This window comes from Malaya genurostris, chromosome 1 (genome assembly GCF_030247185.1).
Source record: "Malaya genurostris strain Urasoe2022 chromosome 1, Malgen_1.1, whole genome shotgun sequence".
NCBI lineage: Eukaryota > Metazoa > Arthropoda > Insecta > Diptera > Culicidae > Malaya > Malaya genurostris.
Window position 1 is genome coordinate 45,990,853 of NC_080570.1, and position 27,857 is coordinate 46,018,709.

Below are 27,857 nucleotides of genomic sequence, written 5' to 3' on the forward strand. Positions count from 1 at the left end.
AGTGCGTCCTCTTCTATGAAGCTGTTAATTGCGTCCCAGTGTATGCGATATTTTTCGTTTTGTTTTGAGAGTGTTTTGATATTTTGGATGAGGTCTTTAGTCCGTTGATAGTATTTATGTACGCTTGTGTTTTCAGTCATTTTATTTTGCCATAACTGGCTCTTGTAAGTAGATAATTCTTGTCTGTCACCTATGGCATTGGTTAGTATTTCCTTGATTTCTTCGAAAGATGTCGGGTTTCCGGCGAGGCATAAAATGTCTTTTGCCTTACCCTCTATTTTATTGCTAACTGCTTGTAAATATATTTGGAATACCTGTTCGTTAACGATAGGTCTAAAAATGTTGAGTGTATTCTCGGCAGTGGTTAGCCAAGAATTTAGTTGCCTACGGTTACCATCATAAGCTGGGATGGACTTAATAGGGTCGGGGATCCTGAATAGGTCCTTTTGGTTAACTGTGGATATTGGTGGAGGATAAAAAGTGTCCTGTGTGGAGCTATTGTTATCTATTTTAGTGTTCATCGTCGCTAGCATGTTCTCATATTGCGTTTGTTTAGCAGTCATCGTGTTGATTGATTGCGTCAACGCGTTCATTTGGCTAGCAAGTTGCTGCAAAAATTCGTTTTGATCTGTCATTTCAGCCTTTTCTTGTAATGTAAGGTCAAATGAAAGATCCAAATTTTTTATTGGAATGTGGGAATTTTGTTCTGAGTTCTCGCTATCGTCACTATGTTCGTCGTCGCTATTAATCAGTCGATTCGCGAACAGGACTTCTGCTAGCCTTTTACTCATGTAGTTTAAATAAGTAGAATGAAAACAGCGTCTATCTGGTAGTGCGTTGTTTTCGGAGAAAGGGAGAGAGGAAGAGAAAAAAATAACGCCTATCTGGTAGTGCGAGATTTTCTTGGACGGCGCCTATCTGGTAGTACGCTATCAAAAAGATTTTGGCCTATTTGCTAGTGCACAGAATCTTCTTCGCAAATAACTACTTAAATGATTAACGTATAGTTACTCACGGTGCTGTCGTGTCCTGTTCGGCTGACGTTGCTGGTTGTCCAGATGGTTACACACGGGGGGATCCTCAACTCGACGTACACACTTTCGAGACGTTGATGCTTTCGCGGAATCACTTAAGGTATAAGAGTTCACTTTATACACAAGTCCACTGTTATCGCATGTAAATCCACTTAGCCGATTCCCGGACGGCTGCGCCAATTACGTTCTTGGTTCGCGGGAGCGAGTTTTAAAAAACTTATTTTATTATTATTATTAACAAAAGAACCTTCTTTGTACACTTCTGATAAAAGACTGATTGAAAACTGCCTAAGCTACCTGCCGCTAACCTAACCTGTTGGGACCAAGGGTGCTGATGATGCAGTTAATATGCCGGGTCTCTGGTTTCGTTGCTAACCGGGATAGTGCTTACGTTGTTTCCTGTCTCACGCCACGTCGTCTGTTGGCAAGTGCGTGAGATGCTTAGTTTGCATGAATTTAGTCCATAACTATATGTCTGATGAGTCTAAGACGAAACGTAAAATCAAGTGAAATTGGTTATGTGCACCTAGCATATATTAGGGGGTAAAAACCCTTTACCTCTTAAACTTACCACAATCTGTACGGTTAGCAAGCCGAAACTCGTTTCGTTCGGGACGTCAGTTTTGATATTACACTTAGGTGTAATATCAAAGAAGTGTTTTGCAAATAGCATTAACTTTACGTCTGCCTAGCAGTTTATGTTGAACCGTCAGGTCGGAGGTAGCAGTCCAATATAAACTGCTACGCACTGATGAGTCTAAGACGATACGAAAAATATAAAGAAGAGTTTGCGCATGAAAAAATTTTTGTTCGGGTTTCGGGAGTGGTTTGAACCCCTGCCTGCTCAGACGTGCCTTCGAGAGATATTTGCTCTCGCACTAGAGTTCATTCTATGTTCGATGAACCATGCCTGGCTTTTGGTTGGTGAGATGATGTCTGTCTTTCTTTGATGGCACTGATTGAAGCGTGTGAAGAGTTACCAGAGAGCGTGTTTTGATGCGATAAAAGCCATATTTGCTCGCCTTTCTTCCCTCACCGCTAGACCAATTGTGACGAAACTTTACCAGCTTTGTTTCATAGGCCCGTAATGGGAGTTATGACAGCTTGATTTTTTCTCTTTTAATTCAATTGTAGATGCTTTTATTTTATTGCTTTTGCTTGCAAATGCCTGTATAATCCAACCGAACCGTTACTATAACTGTATTCTAGACTCTAGATCCAATCAACATTCCTTTTCTCTCCACCTTTCTCTCTTGTTCTCTTTTTTACATGCCACTACAACTATCAACACTGAAACAACGACACTTTCCACACAATCGGCGCCGATTTTCACTCAATTTATTTGCCCCAAACTAACGTTGAATCCCATCCCGGTCAATGTCCGGTTGTACCCAACATCCGCGCAGGATTTGAACGAAAGTCTCAACTGATGAATGCTTTCACCGGCTTAAGCCGTGGCTTTTTGCTTAGCTTTCCCATTCCAAAACAAAGCAAATATTTTATTTCAACACATTTTGTTTGTCTATTTTCTTTATATTTCCCACGTGTGCTTTTGCCCCGTACTCCTCCCGCGGGAAGGAATTTTGTTCCATCACTTCCCTATCACCACCACCACCAACACCATCCAAACGATAATCGCAAAAGAAGGAGCTGGATTCCTAAAAGCTTCGCTGACGGAAATGGTTGTATTTTTTTGTTTTGTTTATTTGTTTGTATTATTTATACGCGAATCAATCATCGTATAGAAGTGGGATAGTGCTGCAAATATCTCGCTTCTCGTTGGAGAATGAATTTCGTTCGCAGAGCTTTTGTGACACGAATGGTAGTGCTGTAGGTAAATCTAGATATCGCATCCATTGCATGGTGCTTGGAGGAAACGGAACGAAAAAAAAAAAACGATTCGCTACTGTGCAAGCAAAAAATAATAAAAAGGAATCATGTTCAGCAACCCTGCCATTGCGCGTCCGTCCCGCTTCAGTTGTGTAGCGAATGATGAAAGTTTGTTTCAGGTTTTAGATGAGGATGATTATTTTTGGATTTACTAACCTTTGAAGGTTTGCCCCGACTAATCGGAGATCGAGATTAGAGTCGTGTTTGGCCAAAAACTATGTGAAGCGTGGGATGATCCAGGGTAGTTGGTACCGGTATAGCTTTATTTGATAGGTGTAAGTTAGAAAAAAAAAGAAAAGAAAACATATAAACAGTAGCGGATGTTGTCGAAATTGCGATGGATTTGTATACCTAAGATAAACAAAATAGAAATTTTGCATGTATCTTGTGCCTGAACAGAAAATTAGTGAAACGTTTCGAATAGTTAAGAATGACTTTGATTAGTGTTATTATTATCCAAAGTATAGGCAAGTAATGTTCGATGTTCGAGAGTAAGCTGAGCCAGACAAAAAAACTTTTACAATAATCTTACTACACATAGTATCTACACCAAATTTCTTCAACTCAATAAAATGTTTTCACTTCAAAGATAAACCTTTTTATGTGCTATTTCTATCGAGCCGTGCAATTTCTTCTCTCTGTTCCTTCTAATGGGCCATTCCAGAATGATGTCTTGCATCGAGGATACTGAACGGGGGTGGTAAAATCTGCGGATCGCACACTTCGCTTATTGGGAAACTATCATATTCAATTAGTCACAGTTGAGGATAAATGCATTTTGTTAGTGCAAAAAGCCACTGCTATTTATGTCAGAGAACAGCGATTTATGCATTCGCTAAGCGTTAACCAGCAACATGTATATAATATGGGCACACTGACCAGATGCTTTTAGCCATCAAGGTGACACTTATTACACGCGATTAATTCACAAACACATAAAGCATGCAATTACAGTTAAGGTGCACGTAATGTTAGCTCCGATAGAGAAAATAGTTTCTGCCAGAAAGTGTTGACAATTGTGACTAGTTGTATTACTATTAAAGGACATATTTTTGAACCGAAACTCTGTAATTTATCAAAAATATTAAACACGTGAGACTGAATAGTTTCGCGAATGATGTTGACGTTTGTTTTGCGTATTCCTAAGTTCTATATCATTTTTTCAAAGCGTTGTCCAATGAGTATAAAAGTTTACCAGGTCGTCAAGCATTCTCTACAGTAGACCCAACAACTAGGCATATCTCTCGAGGAAATTCAGCAGCTGAGGATCTTTTTGCACAGAAAAATCTTATAGTACGAACTTTACAGCTGGCGAAAGCAATTATAATGGAGGACATTTTCTTACTGTACGCACAGATTGGAAAATGTCTGAATCATAACGACATCTGAAATAACGGCACGAGTAGTGCACTCAATAAGTCGTGTGACTAACTAAGAAAACCACTTTTTTTCCTTCAAAAGCAATACAATCATTTCAACACTTCTCTCACTTCTGGAGTTATAAAAAGATTTTTCTTCTGCCTTAAAATAGGCTTCAAATTCAACCGATCTAACATCGCTATGATGTATTTGCTATTGATTGTTTTTTTTTTCTTTCTCAATATAATCGAAGCCATAACCTTCCCAGCTGACTGTTGTGTCTTTGAACGCTTCGAACGTGGTTCACCGGCTGCACTCCACTCAGATGATGTTCCATGCTTCATCCATTGTCACACATTGACGCAAAAAATCTGATTTATTAATTTAAAACATGGCCAAACACTGCTCTGAATCATCAACACATTGTTGTTTTTCATCGACTGGGAGTAAAAGCGCATTTTCATGGTCAAATGTTCATGAAAAATGGTAAACTTACTGCCTTTTGATATCTTTACGGTCACGCAATTTCAATTTACGATTTTACGATAACCAATTTGTGGAGTTTTTTTTTATGTTTTCAAATGTGGAGTTTTTTATAATGTTCAAATTCAGCTAACCGATAACAAATGGTTCTTTTCGATGGAAAAAAGTCCGGATAGCACTTTTGAAGCCATTGCGAATGCACATTATTTATTTTTCATCAAGGAGCAATGATAGATCAACACACGAAATTGTTTTGAATATGACAAAAGTAGCTTAATTTCAAAGGCTGTCACTTTTTTTACTAATCGAAATGTCATGAAATTTCACACAGTCTTTTGAAAGTTAGTACTCCATGAACGTCATATGGATTTAAAAATGATGTGTGTGTCAATCACATGACTTATTGAGTGTTGTGTTGTATGGACAAATTGAAACGTGCCAAGAATCAGCGATTTTGACATGTGAACGAACGGCCCTTACTTGTCAAATAAAGAGTGTATCGAAAATAAGCTATCCACAATTTTTTTCTTTAAAATTATGGTAAAAAACGATATTTTTTTCAAACTAAAAATTGATCCTTTATTGTATGAGGTTAAACTTAAGCATAATGAAAACCGGATGAAATTTAAGCCATTCCTTCACGAATTTTCGAACTTTTGATCGAACGCTCTTCATTAAATTCCGGACAAGTGTTGCATCGTATGTTTTGGACGCTTGAGCCCAACCCAAACTCCTGCATGTTACCAGCTGCCTTATCAGTCTTCTTGAAGACCCTCTTCACGATTTTTTAGTAACGTTCGATGGGTCGAAGCTGAGGGCAATGTGGTGGATTGATATTTTTCTACGAAATTTATACCCTTTTCCGCAAGCCAATTGAGAGTGGTTTTGGCATAGTGAGCCAACGCTAAATCCGGCCAAAACAGTGGAGGTGTACTATGCTTCTTATTTAAAGGCAGCAATCTCTTCTGGAGACACTCAGATCGATAGATTTCTGCATTTATAGTTGGTAATGTAAAAATGGTTGACTTCAAACACAGGAACATATTGCTTGCCATACCAGTACCTTTCGATCGATTTTTTCCACTTGAATCGATTTGTCCGCATCGCTTACATTCTCCCCAACGACGACAGTAAAGTATTGTGGACCTGGAAAGGTTTTTGAGTCCTACATAAGTCTCATCGTACATCAAAACACATGCATCCGGACATTGCAAAAGACGCGAATACATTTTCCGGGCTCTTGTTGCTGCTCGATTTTTCTGTTCTACACTTTGTTTCGAGACTTTCTGCTTCTTGGAGGTCTTCAGGTGATTTCGCCTCTTGATACGCTGGATCATTCCGACACTCGTTCCTGGTTCTGGTCTGGTCCAGTTTTGGGTTAGAAGAACCGGATTTTCTGCCTCTTCCTGGTAGCACATCCAAAGAATAGTGTTCTCCAAACTTATTAATGATGGTTTTAACACTGGCATGATGAATTTCAAACCGCTTCGCCAATTTTCGCATAGTGATACCCTTCTTACTTAGCCATGTGTCCAGAATCTTAATTTTCACTTCCTTTTCAATACGCGACATTTTGAAAACGCAGAATTTCAACCGCACAAACAAGTAAACAAACGAAAGCTGACAATCAAACGTTCTTTGTGTTTCACCAAAAATGGTAAAAGGCGATTTTAGACGCATTCTCAGTCTAGAAAATTTATACATTGACGGTGCCTGTTGTGACGACAATTTCGCTTCGATTTCCACTATTGCAGATAGTCTGTCAAATAGGAATTTTGTCATATTCTTTTTTTGAAATTATTATCCACTTTAAATTTCTGTTCCGGTGGAAAACTGTTGCCATGTTTCGTCACACACACAGCAGCTATATCTGGTCAACATCTCTTTGTAGAGCTAGCTCGAGTCTTGGCAAAAGTTGCTTCCGTTAATCGTGCTTGGAGATGTTTTTAACGATTCCATGATGTTTCGCCGGAGGTAATTACGCCGAAAGCCATTTCGTCACATGCCATTTAACTGAACTGGTCATTTCGTCGAATGACATTTCGCTGAAGGGTCATTTCGCCGAATCGTACAATTTTTTTAATATTTTAAATCAAAGAAAAAATGAAGATGAGCAGAACAGATATGTTCATTCGTTGTGTTCCATTCAGAAAGATTACTTTCTTGATTGAATTTATCAGATGGATTTATGATCCTCAGAATGAAATTTGTTGTTGGGTTGCACATCCATTATATGTTTTAAATACAAACAATATCAGTTTTGAACGGATTCGAAGAAATGTCTAGTCAATTTCATTATGTTCATTATATTCTATAATTAATCTATGTTTGTGCTAGGTTTTGGCAACTTTGGTCGTATGCTATGCTAAAGATGATGGAATAAACTTTCGAAACTTTGACAGCGCAACATTAGTTTTTGACAAAAGAAAACATAAATTCACCAATAAGCCATAATAAAATTAGTATAGATTGGAAAGGTATTAGCTCAGTTCAGGTGAATCGAGCATTGTTTTATATAATATGGAAAAATATTAGGTGATCTAAATATATTGATGGGAAACTATTAAACAAGCAGTTACCGATTATTTAGGGTTTTTGCCAATATGGCGAGGCATCACTGTGCGACGTTTCGATTACTAGTTTTGTTCTATATCAATAGAAAAATGTTAACTTTTCTCGTCTGAAAATCATCAAAAATGAAATCAAAAGTTGAAGCACCGTCGAAGCAGTTGAGAGACCGCTTGACTTGAATGCAATACCAGATTTCATTCTCTGTGCGAAGTATTTTGTTGAAAAATATTACTCTTTCGGTGAAATGGCGTTTGGCGAAAGAGCTTTCAGCGAAATAACCCGCTCTCGATTCGAACCTTTTACACACGTAATCCATCTCTTGCCTTGATCTTCTGGACGTAACTTTGCGAAACGCTGACCTTTTTGGCAACATCACATGTTGAAATGTTCAGATATCGGGTAAAATTATTCTCAACCTTTCCCTCCGTGTTACTACATACTGAACTGAGGTCGCTTTTTACACGGGGGATTCGAACCGCGTGAAAAAACCTACGGAAATCCGCGTAAATTTAGAAATTCACGCATAGAAAAAACCGCAAAACTGAAGATTTTTTTTATGCCAAATGTCCAGATCTGGTGTAATCTAAAAAAATCGATTCTGGGAGTTTTGAGACTTCCGAAATCGAAATTTTTTTTTGATGCAAAACGTCTTGGAAATGCATCTGGTGTAAACAAATTTTTTTTGATAGGATTTTTTTTCGAAAAAAAAACGAAAATTTTCTTGGTGTCAGACTTTAAAAAATTCGGGATAACACCAGATCTCGACGTTTCATGCATTTCTAAGACAAAACAAGAAAACCTGATAATTTTGAAAATTCTCATAAAGAATTGCATAGCTTCGGAGATCCGCGTAACTTCGAAAACTCACGTGAAAACCGCGTAACTTCGGAAATCCGCGTAAAAAAATCGGATGAAAAAACCGCGTAAAAAAGGCCTTAGTTTACTGCCTGTTTCCGTTTTGCGTCGCACTTGTTATCCAAATTCATTCGGCTCTTGAGATTTTTAAATACACTTTTAAGACGATTGAACTACAGTAGTCTTTGACTCAATGTTATTTTGGCTGAAAAACACAGCTCAAGGTGGCGGAAATGGTAAACGCGTATGCACGGCGATTGCATAAGAACGCATGTTCGAGTCCTGTTTATGGCCGAAGCTTTTTCCAAAAAAATCATATTTTCTGTGAGTTTTTCATTCATTTGACTTCTCCAAAATATGTTTCCACTCAGGCATTGCAAAACTGAATTCTTAACTGTTTCTCTTTGTTCATGTTTGCTTTCACGAATTATTAATTTTTTTTTACATCCGACGATTAACGCTTCGCATAACTTTTAAAATCAAAAGCACTTGCTTTAGATTTTTTTTCGAAGACAAGATAATCAAAGAGAGGCTCTCATTTGTAGTTAAGCAATTTTGTCGTAGGACGATCTAACTACGTAATTCACGGATTATAGATGATATACTGCAAAAAGAAATTGTGTATATTTTTTGTCTAGAGGATAAATGTTTCAATTGTTGCAATAATTTCGTGTTCTCGCTGTATTGGATTGCGGATAAGAATGTTTTAGATTCCTAATATAATTTATCGCAGCGAAATAGAATTTCAAATCGATGTTTCAGCAAGTAAAAAGCAGATTTTCATTCCGAAGGAATCGTACTACAATTAGACCTACTCAGAGTTGGTGATTGCCGAAAATTTGACAGAAGCTGCTCGATATTTATCTATATTGTATACAACATTTTCAATCCGGTAGAAGATGCTACAAGAACTCGTGTCTCTCAATGCATGAACCGCGAGAGAATTTTCTACATTTCTTCGCTCCACTTCATACTCTGAGTATTTCACGGCCCTTAAAAAAATTACAGTCTGATAATGATCGGTGCTGTGTGGAATTTACCAAGAGAGAATCGCAAGTTGACAATTATCGCAGAAAATTGAATCGATGATGATAATTTTCATATTAGGTTGCAATATTTCAAAACCATTTCACATACATTTTCATAGACACAACTTATACAAAGGTTGCATGCACATTGGTAGAATAAGCGGCAATAGTAGATTGATTCTATCGCATTTATCAACTGCCCGTATAGAATCGGATCGCTAAACGAGAATAAGCGACCGTTTGTTGCTTCAGAAAGAATCCCCACAGCGGCGTGCTAGCCGTTGATTCTCCGACGGTTCACCGAGAGAAATTCGCTCACTCACTGGTGTCCATTCTATGTAAAATTAACCATGCCGGTTTTTTGTTGCTACGATGATATCCGTCTCTTTTTGATGGCACTGATTGAATCGTGTGAAGAATTTCAAGAGAGCGTTCTTTGATACGATAAAAGCCATCCTTGGACTTACTATTATTTGGTTGTCTTGCATCTCTCGCTTGAAATATTCCAGTATTCTTGCAAAGCAAATCATTCTAGTCTAACTCAAAACAAAATCTCTGCGAAACAATTGTCAGTACTTTCGGTTTAAAACAACTTGTACATAAGCATTGAGCCATAAAAATCAAACACAACTAATGTAATTATAGTTCCTCAACCGATGTGCATTTTACTATACAACAGACTCAACCAAATTTCATGTATGTAAATATTTCCATTTCGCGTAATCCAGTAGATAGTTGTTGAAACCTGCATATGAAATTCATGTTGCACTTATCCTTATTATACATACCCACCCACCCACACACATACACAGGATGAGACGGTAGATGGCGCACTTCGTGATATCGGACTGCTGTGAAGGGGGCGAAAAGCGCGCGTTAGCTGGCAACCCGGAATGACTTTGCTGCACTCTAACACACCCAAAGCGATCGGGTTTTAGTTTTTGGTGGTTGTGTGGCGTGCGTGTATTTGTTTGATGTTTCGTTTAAACCCAGAGGAAGGGTTAGCCCAGGAGTTGCTGTAGGTTATTAGTAACTTACACATTTATTTTAGAAGAGTGTATGCATTGTCTTTCATCAAATTGACACTAGTTTTTTAACCAATTTTTTTTAAATATTTTTCGTCCGAAATAAAAATCATCATTTAGCTTCTTTGGTTTGCATACATGTATAAAGGTAGTGACATAAAAGCAATTCAGTATTCAGGAAATAATATTGACAATTAATCTCAAACGAATTAAAGAAAAAATTGCTTTAGAAACATTTTTGATTGATCATCTAATAACCTGAAAGACCCAAATAGAATGCTGCGTGACGGACGGTGCGTCACAGCTCATGATTTGCTACTTTATTTGATTGAACCGATGTTTATTCAACAACTTCAAAACATTTCAAATGATTATGATTAGTGCAGAATTCTGTTTGGGCCTGTCATACCAATTGGCAACATGAATCATAGGACACTATTTTAAAGCATATTGGATGGTCACAATAGGTTTAAAAATTAGATCACTGTAGTACGTTTAGTCAGCAAAACACAGTTCAATGCAAAATCGTTCAGTAAATTGATAGATGGTAGAAGCAACAGCATTTTCAATATTTAGCTTTCTACGATATACCATACATGAAAAACTAATACAAAGTTGATTCAGGGAAAAGCAAATGTTAGAGCTAAGTTAGTTGAAATAAATACGTTATTAAGTACCTCGGTAGTATTTTTGTCGGTGGCACTCTTTGCTCTATGGTGGTTGGGTTAACAAGTCGTTATTTTCACGTAGATTGTTTTTACAGCTAGCAGCACAAAATTGACATTTTTTCACAGTATGAACTTGTTACTTTTTTTTGGTTGAGTAGAGGTAGACATACTAAATAAAGGTGAGTAGTTTAGCATGTAGTTTGACAAACAAAAAACTTCCTTTATTGTTAATCCCGAGAAACATGATTCGTGAAGACTCTGAGTTCGAAGAATTTATCGATCTAATGTACATACTTGTTAATGTTTTTATTCACTTCTAATTTCTAATAGTCTCCTTGGAACGATGGATGGCGAAAACGTACCAATACAGTTAAAATAAAAGCTTTACCGTTCAGGTTCTTCTTGACATTTCTCTCGACTGAAACTCTCGATTTTTTCAAATTGGGCAAACATAAATTGGTACTTAATAAGTGATCGGAAAGTTTTCTAGTGCACGTCATTTGGCAACAAAAATTTCGAATCGAAATTTTCCCATCAATGATATTTAATTTTATTTATGAACTGTCAAAAAATACACCGTAGATTTACAGTACACTTAATGGTCACCGAGTGCGACGAACAAACATCCCCAGCCGTTTTTTCCACTTTTTTTAAAGCTTCCGCTTCATTATTGCCCAAAATCTCTCGATGGGCCGGCTCAATTTCGGCCAGTTGAGTAGATTCATGTTTTTATCGATGAAATTTACGATTCTACCGCAGTTCCACTGGATGTCTTCCAGGCTGTAGTGGCAGCTTCCCAAATCTGGCCAAAACTTCACGGGACCTGTATGGGCGCGGTGTTTCAGGCATTCTTTCTTGTACAGCTTCGAGTTCATCATATTATTCGTCACGAACACTTTGGTCTTTGCTGCGCAGCTGCATATTCATCGCCAAATCATTAGTTTTTTTTTGCAAATTTGTCCATAAAAACAAACCTAAAATTCGCAGGAACATCTCCTCGTACCGTCGCCATGTAGAATATTTGGCCAGGAAGCTGCTCGAAATCCATTTTGACGTAAGTTTCATCGTCGATGAGCAGGCATCCTTCGTACTTCGTCAAAACCTGTTGGTACCATTCCGAGCTCGAGTTTTGGTGACGAAACATTGCTTCAACGTTCTGTTCGGTTGCTTACTGGCTCGATAAGAACGATATCCTGCTCGCAAACGAATTATATGAAGGGTGCTGCGAGCAGTAACGTATTTTTAGCGATTTCATTATCTGATAGTCCATGGTTGTCTCTGACGGCTCTCAACACCTTCTGGTTCAGCTTGCGGTCATAACACATGGGCTGAAAAGTTCCGGGCCTAACAAATAGAATATGATTTTTTTGGTTCAAAATTACCTTTATTCATCAACGTAATCTCCATCACGAGCAACGCAATCATTCCAGCGCCATTCTAACACTTCAATACCACTTTTGTAGAACAATTTATATTTTGCCTCAAAATAGGCCTCAATTTCAGCGATAACCTCTTCATTTGAGCCAAATCTCTTACCGGCGAGCAATTTTTCAGGTCGTCGGACAGCCAGTATTCACTGGGAGCCAAATCTTTCGAATATGATGGATGTGGGAGTAATTCGAAATTCAATTCATGTAGTTTTGCCATTGTTTTGATTGACTTGTGACATGGTGTGTTGTTTTGATGAAACAAAATTGTTTTCTTTGCCATATGCGGACGTTTCTTTGCAATTTCAGCCTTCAAACGCTCCAATAATGCTATATAATATTCACTGTTAGTGGTATTTCCTTTCTCAAGATAGTCGATAAATATTACACATTCATTCGTAACCGAATGTTCGAAGTGAGCACACGCGTTTTTTAACAATCGACATCGGTAAGACGAAGGTGCCTATCACAGCAGAGGCTGTAGTATAGGCATTAAATAAAAGTGATAAAAAGTAGCATCCCCGCAAGTGAGTTCTGTCTGTGCACCGGTTTTGTATCAGTATCGACAGTAGACGCTATTGTGCTATCCTCGGGCAGCAGTTATTTCTATTGTTTGCTACCCGCATCACAGCAGCCAAATCCTGAGTCAAGGTCACGCTGAAGCACAACGAAGGAGTGAAGGAGCAACTCACCTAACAGCTTACCGTGACATACTGTTAAGTATTTTCTCAAACTTTTTCTTTCAACTTTTACTATTCATATATTTTCTTTTCATTTTATTTCTTTCTTTTTCATTTCAAGTGCGGGAGACTTCTTTACTCCCGCACTTTAAATATGAATATTGATGACAGTGGGGGTGTCTCGGAGGAGGGCGAAGCTGAACGAATGAACGAAGAACATTTAGAGGCTGAGTTTGCTTCCGAGATGCCATCTACCCCTCCTATACCATCTCCCCCTCCGATACCATCTCCCCCTCCGATACCATCTCCCTCTCCGATGCCATTTCCCTCTCCGATGCCTCCATCTCCCTTTAAGATATTGCCTGCTCGCCAAAAAGTTTACCAAGACGATGGCTCGGGGGGTCCGTGGGTGGTATACTTCCGGCCCAAATTAAAGTCTCTCAGAGTTTTAAATATTGCTCGGGACCTGGAAAAACATTACTCGGCAATAAAACCAATAGATAAGGTTTCGCCAAACAAGTTACGCGTTGTTGTGTCCGACCTGAAGCAAGCAAACGGGATTGCTACCAACGAGTTGTTCACGAAGGAGTACCGCGTGTACGTCCCGTCTCATGTGGTGGAGATCGACGGTGTGGTCCGTGACGAAAGTCTGACAATCGAAGATCTGATGAAGGACGGGGTAGGCCGTTTCAAAAACCCCGACCCTCAACCAGTGAAAATTTTGGAGTGCAAGCAATTGCACTCCAAATCGATAGATGGTAAATTTTACCAATCGGACTCATTTCGCGTGACTTTTGCCGGATCTGCACTTCCAAATTATTTGGTAGTGAGTGGAGTTCGTCTACCTGTTCGGCTGTATGTACCACGGGTAATGCATTGTACAAGCTGCAAACAGCTAGGTCATACGGCAACCTATTGTTGCAACAAACTGCGATGCGGCAAATGCGGAGAGGCCCATGAGGACGATCTCTGCAGAAGAGCAGTGGAAAAGTGTTGCTACTGCGGGGAGAATCCTCATGATCTTTCGGTGTGCCCTACGTACATACAGCGTGCGGAGAAATTGAAGCGATCCGTGAAAGAACGTTCCAAACGTTCTTATGCGGAAATCTTAAAAAGAACCACTCCATCGACCCCTGAGAACCCGTTTGCAATCTTGCCAGTTGAAGAGGATACCTCTGACGACCCAGGCGAAGGACCTTCCTACACACAGGTTGAAGGAAGCAGGAAAAGACAAAATCTGGCTTCTCCCAAGCTTCCTCGTAAAGGCCTCAGACTGTCCTCTTCGTCACAAAAGAACCAAACGGAAACAAAAAGTGCTGACTCAAAACCGAAGCAAACACCTCCTGGGTTCAAAAAACTTAGGGATGATAAGGAGTACCCAGCACTTCCTGGGGCATCAAAAAACCCGAATGACCCCAAAGCACAACCAGAAAATCCAACAAACGCTGGATTATTGAAATTTTCTGATATCGTGGACTGGATATTAACAGCCTTCAATATTACTGATCCTCTGAAAAGCTTCCTAACTGCTCTACTGCCAACAGTAAGGACATTTTTAAAACAGTTGACTGAACAATGGCCCCTCCTTGCAGCGATCGTATCTTTTGATGGATAATTTACCACTGAGAATCGAAGATATGATCATTGTGCTTCAGTGGAATTGCAGAAGTATCATCCCAAAACTTGATTCTTTCAAACACTTAATACATACTCATAATTGCGATGTATTCTCCTTGAGTGAAACTTGGCTTACTTCTAACATCAACCTCGACTTCCATAATTTTAACATAATCCGCCTGGACCGAGAAGACTCTTATGGAGGGGTACTTTTAGGGATTAAAAAGTGCTATTCATTTTATCGTATTAACCTCCCCTCGACACCGGGAATTGAAGTTGTTGCTTGCCAAATTAATATTAAAGGCAAAGATCTATGTATAGCTTCTATCTACATTTCTCCCAGAGTCTCGATAGGGCATCGTCGGCTTGCAGACATCATAGAACTTCTTCCTTCACCGCGGCTGGTTTTAGGGGACTTTAACTCGCATGGTACAGGATGGGGCTGCTTATATGATGATAATCGTTCTTCGTTAATTCAAGATCTGTGTGACAACTTCAATTTGACAATTCTAAACACGGGAGAAATGACACGGAACCCTAGACCACCAGCACAACCAAGTGCGCTGGATTTATCCCTTTGCTCGACTTCGCTACAGTTAGATTGCAAGTGGAAGGTAATCTGTGATCCTCACGGTAGCGATCACTTGCCGATCATAGTTTCTATCACCAACCGTGGAAGACCATCGGAAACAATCAATGTTTCGTACGATTTCACACGAAACATTGATTGGAAACGTTACGCGAGCTCGATGTCTGAGAAACTGGAAACATCACAGGAGCTTCCTCCGGAGGAAGAGTATACATTTTTGGCTGGCTTGATTCTTGACACCGCAATTCAAGCTCAGACGAAACGAGTACCTAGCGCGCAAACTAGTATGCGTTCTCCCAACCCATGGTGGGACAAAGAGTGCTCAGAGCTGAAAACGAAAAAAGCTTCAGCCTTCATCTCGTTTAGAAGGAACGGAACTCCAGATAATTATCGGAAATACGCGGCGTTAGAATTTCAAATGAAAAGTCTGATTAAAGCTAAGAAACGCGGTTACTGGCGAAGGTTTGTTGACGGATTAACGAGAGAAACAGCAATGAGCACTCTTTGGAATACGGCCCGTCGCATGCGCAATCGAAATCACGCGAACGAAAGCGAGGAATATTCTAACCGCTGGATATTTGATTTCGCTAAGAAAGTATGTCCTGATTCTGTTCCGGAACAGAAGATATCCCGCGTCGCGACATTGAATACAAACGAAACACCGTTTTCGATGGTAGAGTTCTCACTTGCGCTCTTGTCGTGTAACAATAGAGCCCCGGGGTTAGACAGAATTAAATTCAACTTGTTGAAAAATCTGCCCGACTCTGCCAAAAGGCGCTTGTTGAATTTATTCAACAAGTTCCTCGAGGGTAATATTGTCCCACACGAATGGAGAGAAGTGAGAGTTATTACTATTCAAAAACCTGGAAAACCAGCCTCCGATCACAATTCGTATCGGCCGATTGCTATGCTTTCCTGTATTCGGAAATTGTTGGAGAAAATGATTCTCTTCCGTCTAGACAATTGGGTCGAAACAAATGGATTGCTTTCAGGTACACAATTTGGGTTCCGCAGGGGCAAAGGAACGAACGATTGTCTAGCGTTGCTCTCAACAGAAATTCAAATGGCATTTGCTCGTAAAGAACAAATGGCATCAGTTTTCCTCGACATCAAGGGGGCATTCGATTCAGTTTCCATTAACGTTCTATCTGAGAAGTTGCATCAGCATGGTCTTTCACCAGTTTTGAACAACTTTTTATATAATCTATTGTCCGAGAAACACATGCATTTTGAGCATGGTGATTTGACGACAAAGCGATTCAGTTACATGGGTCTTCCTCAGGGCTCATGCTTAAGCCCCCTTTTATACAACTTTTACGTAAATAACATTGATGAATGTATCAACACATCTTGCACGCTAAGACAACTTGCCGACGACAGTGTTGTGTCTATTATAGGACCCAAAGCTGCCGATCTCCAAGGACCATTGCAAGATACCCTCGACAACTTGTCGACATGGGCTTTTCAAATGGGTATCGAGTTCTCTACGGAGAAAACTGAGCTGGTTGTATTTTCAAGGAAGCGAGAACCTGCGCAATTACAGCTTCAACTAGGGGGTGAAACCATAGCTCAGGTTTTCACATTTAAATATCTCGGGGTCTGGTTCGATTCCAAAGGTACCTGGGGATGTCACATTAGGTATTTGAAACGAAAATGCCTACAGAGAATCAATTTCCTTCGTACAATAACCGGAACTTGGTGGGGCTCTCACCCAGGAGACCTGATCAGGTTGTACAAAACGACGATATTGTCAGTAATGGAATATGGATGTTTCTGTTTCCGCTCCGCTACGAATATTCATTTCATTAAACTGGAAAGAATTCAGTATCGTTGTTTACGTATTGCCTTGGGTTGCATGCAATCAACCCATACGATGAGTCTTGAAGTGCTGGCGGGCGTCTTACCGTTGAAAAACAGGTTCTGGGATCTCTCATATCGACTGCTAATCCGATGCGACATTTTGAATCCGATGGTGATAGAAAACTTTGAAAAGCTCGTCGAGCTTAATTCACAAACCCGTTTTATGTCCTTGTATTTTGACTACATGGCTCAGAATATAAATCCTTCTTCGTTTGTTCCCAATCGTGTTCATTTTGTGGATACTTCTAATTCTACTGTGTTTTTCGACACATCCATGAAAGAAGAAATTCGTGGAATCCCGGATCCTGTACGCCCTCAAGAGATCCCAAAAATTTTTAATAATAAATTTAAAGAAGTCGACTGTAATAAAATGTTTTACACTGACGGATCATATCTAGACGGGTCCACTGGCTTCGGTATATTCAATGTAAATTTCACCGCTTCCTATAAACTCAGTGATCCAGCTTCAGTTTACGTCGCAGAACTAGCTGCAATTCAGTATACCCTTCGAGATCATTGACACTCTGCCCACAGATCACTACTTCATTGTATCGGACAGTCTCAGTTCCATTGAGGCTCTCCGTTCAGTGAAGCCTGGAAAGCACTCACCGTATTTCCTGGGGAAAATACGGGAACAATTGAGTGCTTTATCTGCAAAATCATACCAGATTACCTTGGTTTGGGTCCCCTCACATTGTTCCATACGGGGCAATGAGAGGGCGGACTCGTTAGCCAAGGTGGGCGCACTAGAAGGTGATATCTATAAAAGACCAATCTGCTTCAATGAATTTTTCAGTTGCTGTCGTCAGAAAACTCTAGCTAGCTGGCAGAATACATGGAATAGTGGAACTCTGGGACGATGGTTACACTCAATAATCCCACAGGTATCGAGGAAAGCTTGGTTCCGGGGGTTGGACGTGAGCCGAGACTTTATTCGTGTAATGTCAAGGCTCATGTCTAATCATTATATGTTCAGCGCGCATCTCCGTCGTGTGGGGCTCGCTGAGAGTGGTGTCTGCGTTTGCGGTGAGGGTTATCATGACATCGAACATGTTGTTTGGACATGTGTCGAGTATTGTGATGCCAGGTCCCAACTCATAGGTTCCCTTCGGGCCCGAGGTATACCACCCTTCGTACCAGTCCGCGACGTCTTGGCAACTCGAAATCTTCCTTATATGACTCTCATCTATAACTTCTTGAAAACTATCAATGCTCAAATTTAGTGCTCTCCCTATCTCTTTCTCGTCTACAGCTCTACCGCACTCTTCTTTACGTTGCTGGAAGTATGGCCTGTGTAAACGATGCTTCGGAGCATGCACCTGCCTTGAACTGACTGAGTTGCTGGAAGCTACCCAAAAACGTCACATCAACGTCAGAACACACCAACGAAGCATCCCAATCCAGAATAATCTCTTCATTGCTACAAGCTGAAAAACATGAAGATTCATCGAACGCAAAATGTGTCTAAAAGATGTATGCCACAAACCAATGATGTATTCAAATTTCAATTCAATACTGTGTAGGTCCCACCCTCCCTATGTCCCCTTACTAACTGGGGAGTATGCCGCCCCGTAATACGGCATCCCTTTCTCTCTCTCTAACAACAAGACAATCGGCCACGTTAAGCTAAAGCAAATGAGCCTAATAAAAATTTTATTTGAAAAAAAAAAAAAAAAAAAATATTACACAACGCATATCTCAAAATACCGAGGCCATGACCTTGTTGTGCTATCGGGCGCTTTGGACGATGTTCACCAGTTGCTGTCCACACGATCATTTTAATTCCGGAGTGAAGTGTGAATCCATGTTTCATCCATTGTCACATATTGATGCAAAAATTCTGGTTTGTTACGTTTAAACATGGCCAAACACTGCTCAGAATCATCAAACGCGGTACCCACTTTGAACAGAGCTTTCTCATAGTTCTCAACACGTTCTTTTGATATATTTCCGATGTCTCACGCCGACTCACGCAGTTTCACTTTTCGATCATTCAAAACGATTTTGTGGATTTTTTTTAATGTTTTCGGGTGTTATCGCCTCACTTGGATGTCCACTGCGTTCTGCATCATCGGTGTCTCTGCGACCACATTTGAAGTCCGCAAATCAACGTTTTATTGTTGTTTCTGATGAAGCGAAGTTTCCGTAAAACTTTTCAAGCCTTTGCTTCGCTTGAACGGTATTTCTTCCCATCAAGAAGTAGTGTAAAATTAAAACACAAAATTTGTTTTGATCCATTGTTCGGAAAATAATTAAAGTATCGTTACTCTTAGCACAATAACTTACAAAATAATGAATAGAATATCATGAAAGTTTAACAGCTGCCTTTTATAGGTTAGTATTAGGGGCTGGGGTCCACTAGGAGATTGATAGTACCTATTAGCTCTCTCCGGACTGTACCAGCCTAGATGCCGTGTGGAATCCGGCGGAAAAAAATGAACCAAGAATAGATCCACTGGGTTCCTGCTTCCATGTCGTAAAAGGCGATAATTGCAGGAGTTTCTTTTTTCTTTCAGTTATAAGATATTTTCAATGTTTTACTTCTGATTACTCTATTTTACTAAATCATCTCTTTATTCAACCTATCAATTTCCGTCTAGCTTCGGAGAAAAGTTTTATTAGGAATGATTTCTTCTTCCATGTTATTGATTGTCTTTCAGGATTATAAAATGAATGATAAAAATCAACCATTGCGCAAGTCCGTTTATATTACAAAGTTAATAACAGAGATAACATATATCGGTATATTGAATACATAGTAAAAAACACTTGATATTAATATTGCAAACAGTAAATTAATATTTTTCTCGTTAGCCGGCTGCCCAGATCAACTAATATAACCAAATAATAATTTCAATAAACAATTCAAATAATAAAAATAATAAAAAATCGGAAATAATAAAGAATCAAGGGGCTGTCCATAAAAGACGTCACGCTTTTTTTGACGATTTTTGACTCCCCCTCCCCCCATTGTCACAAATTGTCACAGAAGTAAAGACCCCCCACCCCCCCTATGTCACATATCACGAATTCAAAATAAATAAAATTCATATCAATACATTCTCAATGTGTATGACAAACCATACAAATATGAGGGAAAAATCGATTTATTACATGCTGTCATTAGATTAAAAAATATCCCTAAAACTACAAAATCATCGAAAATATTTTATTAATATCAATTATATAAATTAACAAAAGTATTTAGTTGGAATTGATGAAACATTTGAATCATCTGTTTTACTCCTCCTAGGTGTACACAGATATATTATTGTTTTAGGTAAAGAATAATATTTCCTTAGTGTAACATACAGGGCTGAGAAAATAAAGATCAAAACCTCATCAAAACGAGATCACTGCCGGAGAATCTTTTCATGATCAGTTGATCAGTGAATTTTAAATCACATCGATCAATATCGGTACTGATCTTCCGTCACACAATGGGTAGTGATTTTGAGTTAAAATGATTCTTGATTTATGCAAGTTCAATCATTGGATGATTCGATAAGCTTTGATAAGCTTTGATGTTGGTGGAGGAAAATCACATATGATCAAGATAAGACACGACATGATCTACGTCTGAAATCGTTGATCTCCCGCCCTTTTTCAAATGGAGTACATTTTTTTTTATTTAAAAGATATTTTATTCAGGCCTATTTGCGTACAAGCTTTACGTGGCCGATTTAGCTGAGTTTTTAAATAAAAGATTTTTTTTTGTATTGGATCTCGTTGTCACCCTTTTTCTAGGGGGAGAGGAGCTTCCATTTTCCTCCTGCGAGGATTGAGGGGCACTTCGTTCGTGGTTCGTCTCGTCATCTATTGCCGCATCGGTGGTATTGTTGTTGATTTCGTTGCTAGTTGCTGTGAATGTGTCTTGTTGTACATTGTTTGCAGTTGCTGGTTGGTTGGATGGTAAGCTGTTAACTGCAGCTGGTGTACTTTGTTCTATAGGGGATACGTTGGATGGCTTCGTTGAAGAGGATGCTTCACTGTTGTTGGTGACTGTCACAGGTGTACAGGGGTTGCTTGGGGTTGATGTGAAGGAAGCACCGTTGTCCTTTGGTATAGTTGTCTCCTTGTCCGGTTTATCACATGGCTTACCGTAGTGAACAGCTTTTTGGCAATATTGACATGTGGCCATCTGATTGTCATAGGTAACAAGTGATTTGCACGGTATTCTTGTATCCTGACCGAATGTCACATAAGAAGGTATAGGCCTCCTCAAGCGCATGCGTAACAAACGTACGCCATTTAGAATAACGGGGAAAAAATTCTTCCACTTTTCTTTTTCAATAGAGAGAATCCTCCGTATTGGGACATAGTTTTGCGAATATGAGGATCGATGACACTTGAGGGAAGATCATGCACACGCACTTCTATAGCACTATCTTCCATATATACTGGAATGTTGTACTTGATATTTTCATGCTCCACATAGTGCACATTATTATTGTCTTTAGCAAATTGAATTGCGTCCAACTCTTTATAGAACTGGATATAAACAACATTATTGGTCTTATTGCATTGAAGTAAATGCACACGTTTAATGTCAAGATGCATTTGCTCCTTAAGCAAACCTTCAAGTTCTCGTATCGAAGGTCGAATTCTCAACAATAATTGTATTCTTTCGTACCGACGGTAGCTTTTGTTCGTTTGGTTCACTGATTTTCGAGGTCTATTGTTCACTACACAATACTGTACTTGGTTTCTTCTGTCCCCAACTTAAGCGGTTTTGTTTGTCGACTGACTTGGATGAGATTCTTTCCTTTATGAAATGGAGTACAATTGATTAAACTGCATCAGAATCAGATAAGAGAAATTCTTATGATATACTATTATTATTGCTAGAAAATAAAATTACTGAAAAAATTGTTAGTGCATAATTTAAGTTAAACCGTTTGAAGGCATTTTTTTTCTTTTTTACTCATTTTTTTCATAAATACGTTTATTTCTTAAGGCAATTTACATAAGTTTTTTCTCGCCGTATCATCACTTTTACATAGAATTCTCAACCTAATATAATACTAATATAGTCACAGCGATTTGAGTTTAATAAAACATATTCCTCTTGTTTTCTAAATATCATATTAGCTATTTCGTTATTTATTATTAAATGTACTTAAGAACATTATTTGAACCAAGCGATTAACTGCTATAAATTATAAGATAAGCTTAAATTTTTATACATTTTGTTGTTGATTTCGTAACCCATTTTGATTTCGTAACCCCATCAATTATTAAATTGAAACTTCAATTGTCTTTATGAAATGATAAAGAAGTTTCATGTAAGAAAGGTCACGACAAGCAAGAATGTCTCGAACTGGGACATTGGATAGTCTACCTTGGGTACGCAAGGAATTTATTAGTTGAGATCTGACATCACGATACTCCACGCATGTCCAAACGACATGATCAATATCGCGATAGCCTTTGCCACAAGCACAATGATTAGTTTCGGAAAGTCCAATTCGAAGGAGATGTGCATCTAAGGTTTTTTTTACTCATATTAGGAAATATTTATTAATTTTGCTAATTTACTCGCTCCTCCGTGCACTTTTGCTGATCACAACAGAAATGATTTCCTGCATCATTCATTTCCGAATTTACAAGAAGTTTTTACATCAACAAATACACGTTATCCTATAGAATGTAAACGTTTATTGTGGAGTTTTTTTCAGGAAATAGGGCAAAGCAGTAATATAATTAAGTATTTCAAAAATGCGCTCATTGAAAATATTGGACGTCACATTCCAAAAACCTCCCCCCCCTACTCTCTGTCACAAAAGGTCACGTTTTGTGAAACACCCCCCTCCCCTTTGCGGCGTGACGTCTTTTATGGACAGCCCCCAAGACGCGTGTGAAATCTGTTGACCTTTGTTTGGTGATTTAAAATGATTTTATAATATCTGTTTAGAATATTTCAATGCAATGAATCAACTGTCTTGTCTAAATCCTATTCGCTCGTTTATTTTGTATCACGTAGTTTCATTTATAAAAAAGGTGCTTAATCCACCTAGCAGTGAGATGATACCTTTTTTTATCAATCGGAATGTGTTTTTTTTTGCATGACTAAAAAAAAACGCGAAAGGTAGATGCATAAACGAGTGACTGCATACTCGACAGCCGGCTGTCCAGAGTTTTGTCAATTTCGGAGATTGACTGTTTCGTGCATTATATTGCCAGCACAAAGTAACACATAAAACGATAATACTTTAAAACATTCTTGGTAGCCGGCTACCCAGAGCAATAAACACATGATAACATTATTAAAACATTTACTAACAAAGTATCCTCTCCTGTGATGCATGTGGGAATGCAGAGGATTCCTCGGTTCTTAGTAGCAACATGCATCGAACTAACAATCCTTTCCCTCCCAAGTAGATCTGCATTCGGACGTGGTCGGCGTCGGTATTGATCAGCATGCATGGTTCAATACAGTTTGCACAGTGTGAAACAATGTGTTATTCCCAAACATGTTACTTCAAAAAATCATTTTGCAATCTCAATTGGTCCAGATCAATAACGGAGTAGCAACACACGGGCGGTCTCTAATGCTAATGCTAATGCTAATGCCTTTTATAGGTTAGTATTAAGTGAAAAAAGGCGACTGCACTAAAACTAGCGCCATCTATATGTTAGGCCCGGGACTTTTCAGCCCATATATTATGTCCCACTACGACGTTTACCTTACCTTGGATTATCAAAGTGGAAGTGCAGAATTTTTCTCCCTTTTCGGCTTTTATCTGGAATAACTTTTGACTAACTGCACGAAACACCTGCACGAATAACCCGCTTTAAAAGAATTCTAGCAGCGGTCACTTTCCGTGCCGGTGCAACCCAATAAGTGATTCCGGATTCTAACTGAACAGAACTTTACTTGTGTACTTCATCCAAATTAGCTGTGATTCATTTTTACATGCTCTGAATTGAAAAATTTAAATGAATTGTAACATTCAATTTATGTGCATCTATAGAGATATAAATTTGTTTATTTATTAAGTGTTATTACTTTAACTAATGTCGTTTTTCATTGAAAACACACGTGGAGTGTTTTGCTCGATTCGTGCATTATTCATGCAGTCGAGCAATCAAAACAGGAACCAATAAAAAACGACATAAGTGACAGCAATAGGATTAAATGGGCACGTTTTCTATGTAGGGATGAAAATTAGAAATTCAAGGGTAAATACAAGTAGCAGAGCTAAAAAATGCCATTTTCATTGACTCAAAATAGACGAAAATGACTTCCAGCTTCGCTTGTAAACTATGAGAACGAAATCCATGTCCAGTAAATGACATAAGTGGAACAGTAGTTTCGAAATTGTGTTCTTTCTTTCATTTGCCCTTCCAGTCATTTGCTGTTTTTAGTGAAAATCCCATAGTATGCAGTGTCGGTATTCAACCGAAGCTTTGAGAGTTTCACGATGACTTTTTTCCTGTTGGTGCTCGAATTTGTAGTAGTTTTGGTTTCCAAAGAGGTTCTGGGGTGTAATTATTTCGATTTGTCATATTTTAGTCACTCTTTATAGCCAAGCGTAATAAATTTTCAATACATCGATGAAAGAATGAGAATTGAAATCCTGCTGTTGCTACCTGCAGATGTTAGTTTGGTTTCGTATTGTCATAAAGGAAAAAAGGACGTTGGCAATTATACTCTCTCATTTTTTCAAACGAAAATGTTTCGTCTCTCTTCGCTTGTTCTGGTGTCGGTCATTTACGAATGAGACAGTAAAATATTGAAAATGGGGCTGTTGGATTGGAATCTTTCATTGGGAATGCGTGACCATTCTTAACTCTGACAAGTAGAGATGCTGTTGAACACTTACAGCTCAGTCAGTTTAGTTTCAATCAGTAATATTATTTTACCGATTGATTGAAATATTTCAACGTATTGATTTGAATGTCTATAGCCATGTATTTTTAAATATATATCTTTGAAATGTTGATTAATAGCTCGCAGTATCCTATTTTGTCTGCTAAAAATCTCCGGCATACCGGATTTCCCTGCCAAAGACGACGGTTTTGAAGGAGGAAGCGGTATATCAAACGGAAAGCATCGCTCTGATTAGTCAATCGAGGCAAAAGCGTAGCTGTTGGAAGCACTCGAATCTGTAAATATAAGCGAAATTATAGCTAACCTTTAAGTCCTACGTGTATCATGCCAGTGGTAGGTTGATGCTAGACAGCAAGACAGAAAGCGCTATAAAACGATTTTAAGCTTTTATTGGTATGCTCTGATCTTGTGTCATGCGAGTTCGGATGCAATTTCATGTAATGTCGTTTTAGCCTGAGAAATTTGCAACCACCCCAGGTTAAATTTTGAGTGCTTAAGATTAATTTCTAATTTATATGTACTAATATTAAGTTATTGGTAATATTAAGATGACTCGATTAATAATGAGAAAAAATTTATCACTTCAACCGAAATCGCAGAATGGTAGAGAAACTTAACGCTATAAAAATAACTGCGTACGTAAAAAAATAGAACACTAGCTCGGCGAAGAGAAGCTCAAATATCGAAATCCGTATCGCAAGTATGTACAAAGATATAATTGCATACATTTGGGCTACTGATGTAATTTCGTCGGCTACAAAACAAATACAAATCAAGACAAACAGAGTCTATATTCTGGGTTCACGTATTCGGTGTTGGTTCCCAATGAAGATTAAAATAAGCAGACTCTCGTGCAATTGCGTATTCAAAAGTGTGACGATTGATTGAACTGTTTGATTGAAAATGTCGATCATTAGAAATTTTGGTTGCCTTGTTCCACGGTCAATGGCTCGAACAACCCCATGGGACTGATCCTTGAAGTTTTTTGTTATTGATTTATGTTTAGACCAGCTTACCAGAGTTGTAAAATTTTTAGGTAAATTTGATACTTGTGATCCTTTTAGGTCAATTAACAAAGTAACACAAAATATTTGCAAAAACAAATCAGAAGTTTCAAAAGAACTTGCGACTCATGTTTCTCGGCGTTCATTTTCCCGGGTAGTACACCTCTCCATCGCATATTGCTGGTGTTTGTCAAAAATCATACGTAGACTGCGAAAGAAACCTCCCTGAGTTCGTCTAGGTCTTCATCACTCCGGGGACTGTGCCTGTACTCGTGGGTCTACAAAAAAAATAAAAGTAAAAGATGCCAACACAAATGATAGGCTACCTCCGGATGACTGAACGTCCGACACACCTGGTTTTCGGGTTATATCCTTAGCACTAAAGTGTAGTGAGATGGTGAATGCTGATTTGCAATGTATCTTTTTATTTCTGTTCATTTTTTTTTGAATCTTTTCTTGAACCATAAATACCTTCTAACCACCATCAATATGCCTGCTGCTGCCTTGAAGATTTAGAACTATTGATTAATCGCAACCTCAAACAAGGTATGTAGAGAAAACATTAGTTACTGTGTGTATTTTGTTGATTGTTTTTAAATATTACTTCTAGCGTCCTCATGAAACACGTTTTCCACTAACAGAATGCAACTTGTGAAAGTTGATACATTTCGGTAATGACAATGTCCTTGTTTCTGGTTACAACTAATTTTTGAATGGCGTGAAATGTTTGCACAAGTTTTTTTTCTAATTCTACTGAATGTTCTGTTTATCTACTCTCACAAAAAAAACATGATTTTATTAACACTACTATTACTACTACTACTCATGTTTTTCGCTAACATCAACTTAAGTGATTCGTTTTCTAATTTTACCTTACAAATTAACTGAATTTGTTCGAACATTTCCTGATACGGCTCCCTCTTCTCACTCTTACTCTGTAGAATAGTGAATTGCTCATCGATCACGGAAGCAAGCGAAATCTCTGATTGGTTTCTTGATCTGCATCGTTTTAGGACGAGACACCACAAGGATTTTTCGAGGATCACGGGCTCGGATAGGTGACGGGCGGTTATGGCATCAAATTACCATCATCGAATACCAGTTAAACGACGAGTAGCCAAGCAAGCACACCCATAATTTACCCATCTAAGTTCCGTAATCTCACCGGCTAGCATATTCGTCTTCGTCGTCGCACGGTTCTGCTTGCAAGTTATTAACTCTCACCATTCGTTCATTAACATGAATGATAGTGCGGCCATCTGGCGGATGATATTTGTATTAGACTAGCTGATAGTAACATATCAAAATCATTCTCATTCAATTCCATTTGGTATGGCAATTTTTAGGCTTAAAGTACTTATCAGCTTTTTAATCTAAATATCAGTTTAAATACTGGAGACCTCATGGGCATCATGTTTCATTCCTATTTCGCCAGTTTACTTCAACGAAGAGTCTCAATTCACATTACCATAATTTCCGTTAGGTAAATAAACGTTTTTCATGGAATCTGATTGATTCATATGTGATAAATAATGTTCTGATAAAAATACATACATAGTAATATTCTAAATGCGAGCGGTGTTGCCTCTTTCGAAGAACATAAAAGAACATTCCTCGTCAATTGTTGGAAATACGATAAGAGAAACCGCAGCAGTCTAATAATGAAGACTGTGTAATGAAGTCAGGATCGTCAGTCATCAAAAAGATATCACAAACCTCAAAAAATAACACCAAAACTTCGTCAATGGTGAATTTGTTCTATCATAACAACGCTTTAGTATTTACACCAAGAACCTAACTGAAACACAGCCTGCAAGAGTATCTAAACAATAAAATGAACATTTTAATGATGGATTTTTCCAGATTTTCAAAAGAAGTTTTCATCACTATATGAACCTGACTTGCACTTCACAGACGATTCAAGGGGAGTTTT

The 27,857-nt window shown here is 38.6% G+C and overlaps 1 protein-coding gene across 9 annotated transcripts in view; it reads left to right on the plus strand.

The window, feature by feature from the left end:
* The window catches only part of LOC131438591 (AP-1 complex subunit sigma-2), a 40,308-nt gene extending 12,814 nt beyond the window's left edge, over window positions 1-27,494 (plus strand). The window contains exons 5-7 of one of the 9 annotated variants that reach the window (XR_009230960.1): window positions 26,435-26,470; window positions 26,535-26,595; window positions 26,938-27,494. Coding sequence is in view for 8 of the 9 variants with exons in the window: in XM_058608702.1 (XP_058464685.1) it covers window positions 2,613-2,669 (57 nt within the window). In the remaining variant the exon portion in view is untranslated. The other 8 variants (XM_058608711.1, XM_058608729.1, XM_058608720.1 and 5 more) reach the window with 8 other exon arrangements.
* The last annotated feature ends 363 nt before the right edge of the window (window positions 27,495-27,857 follow it).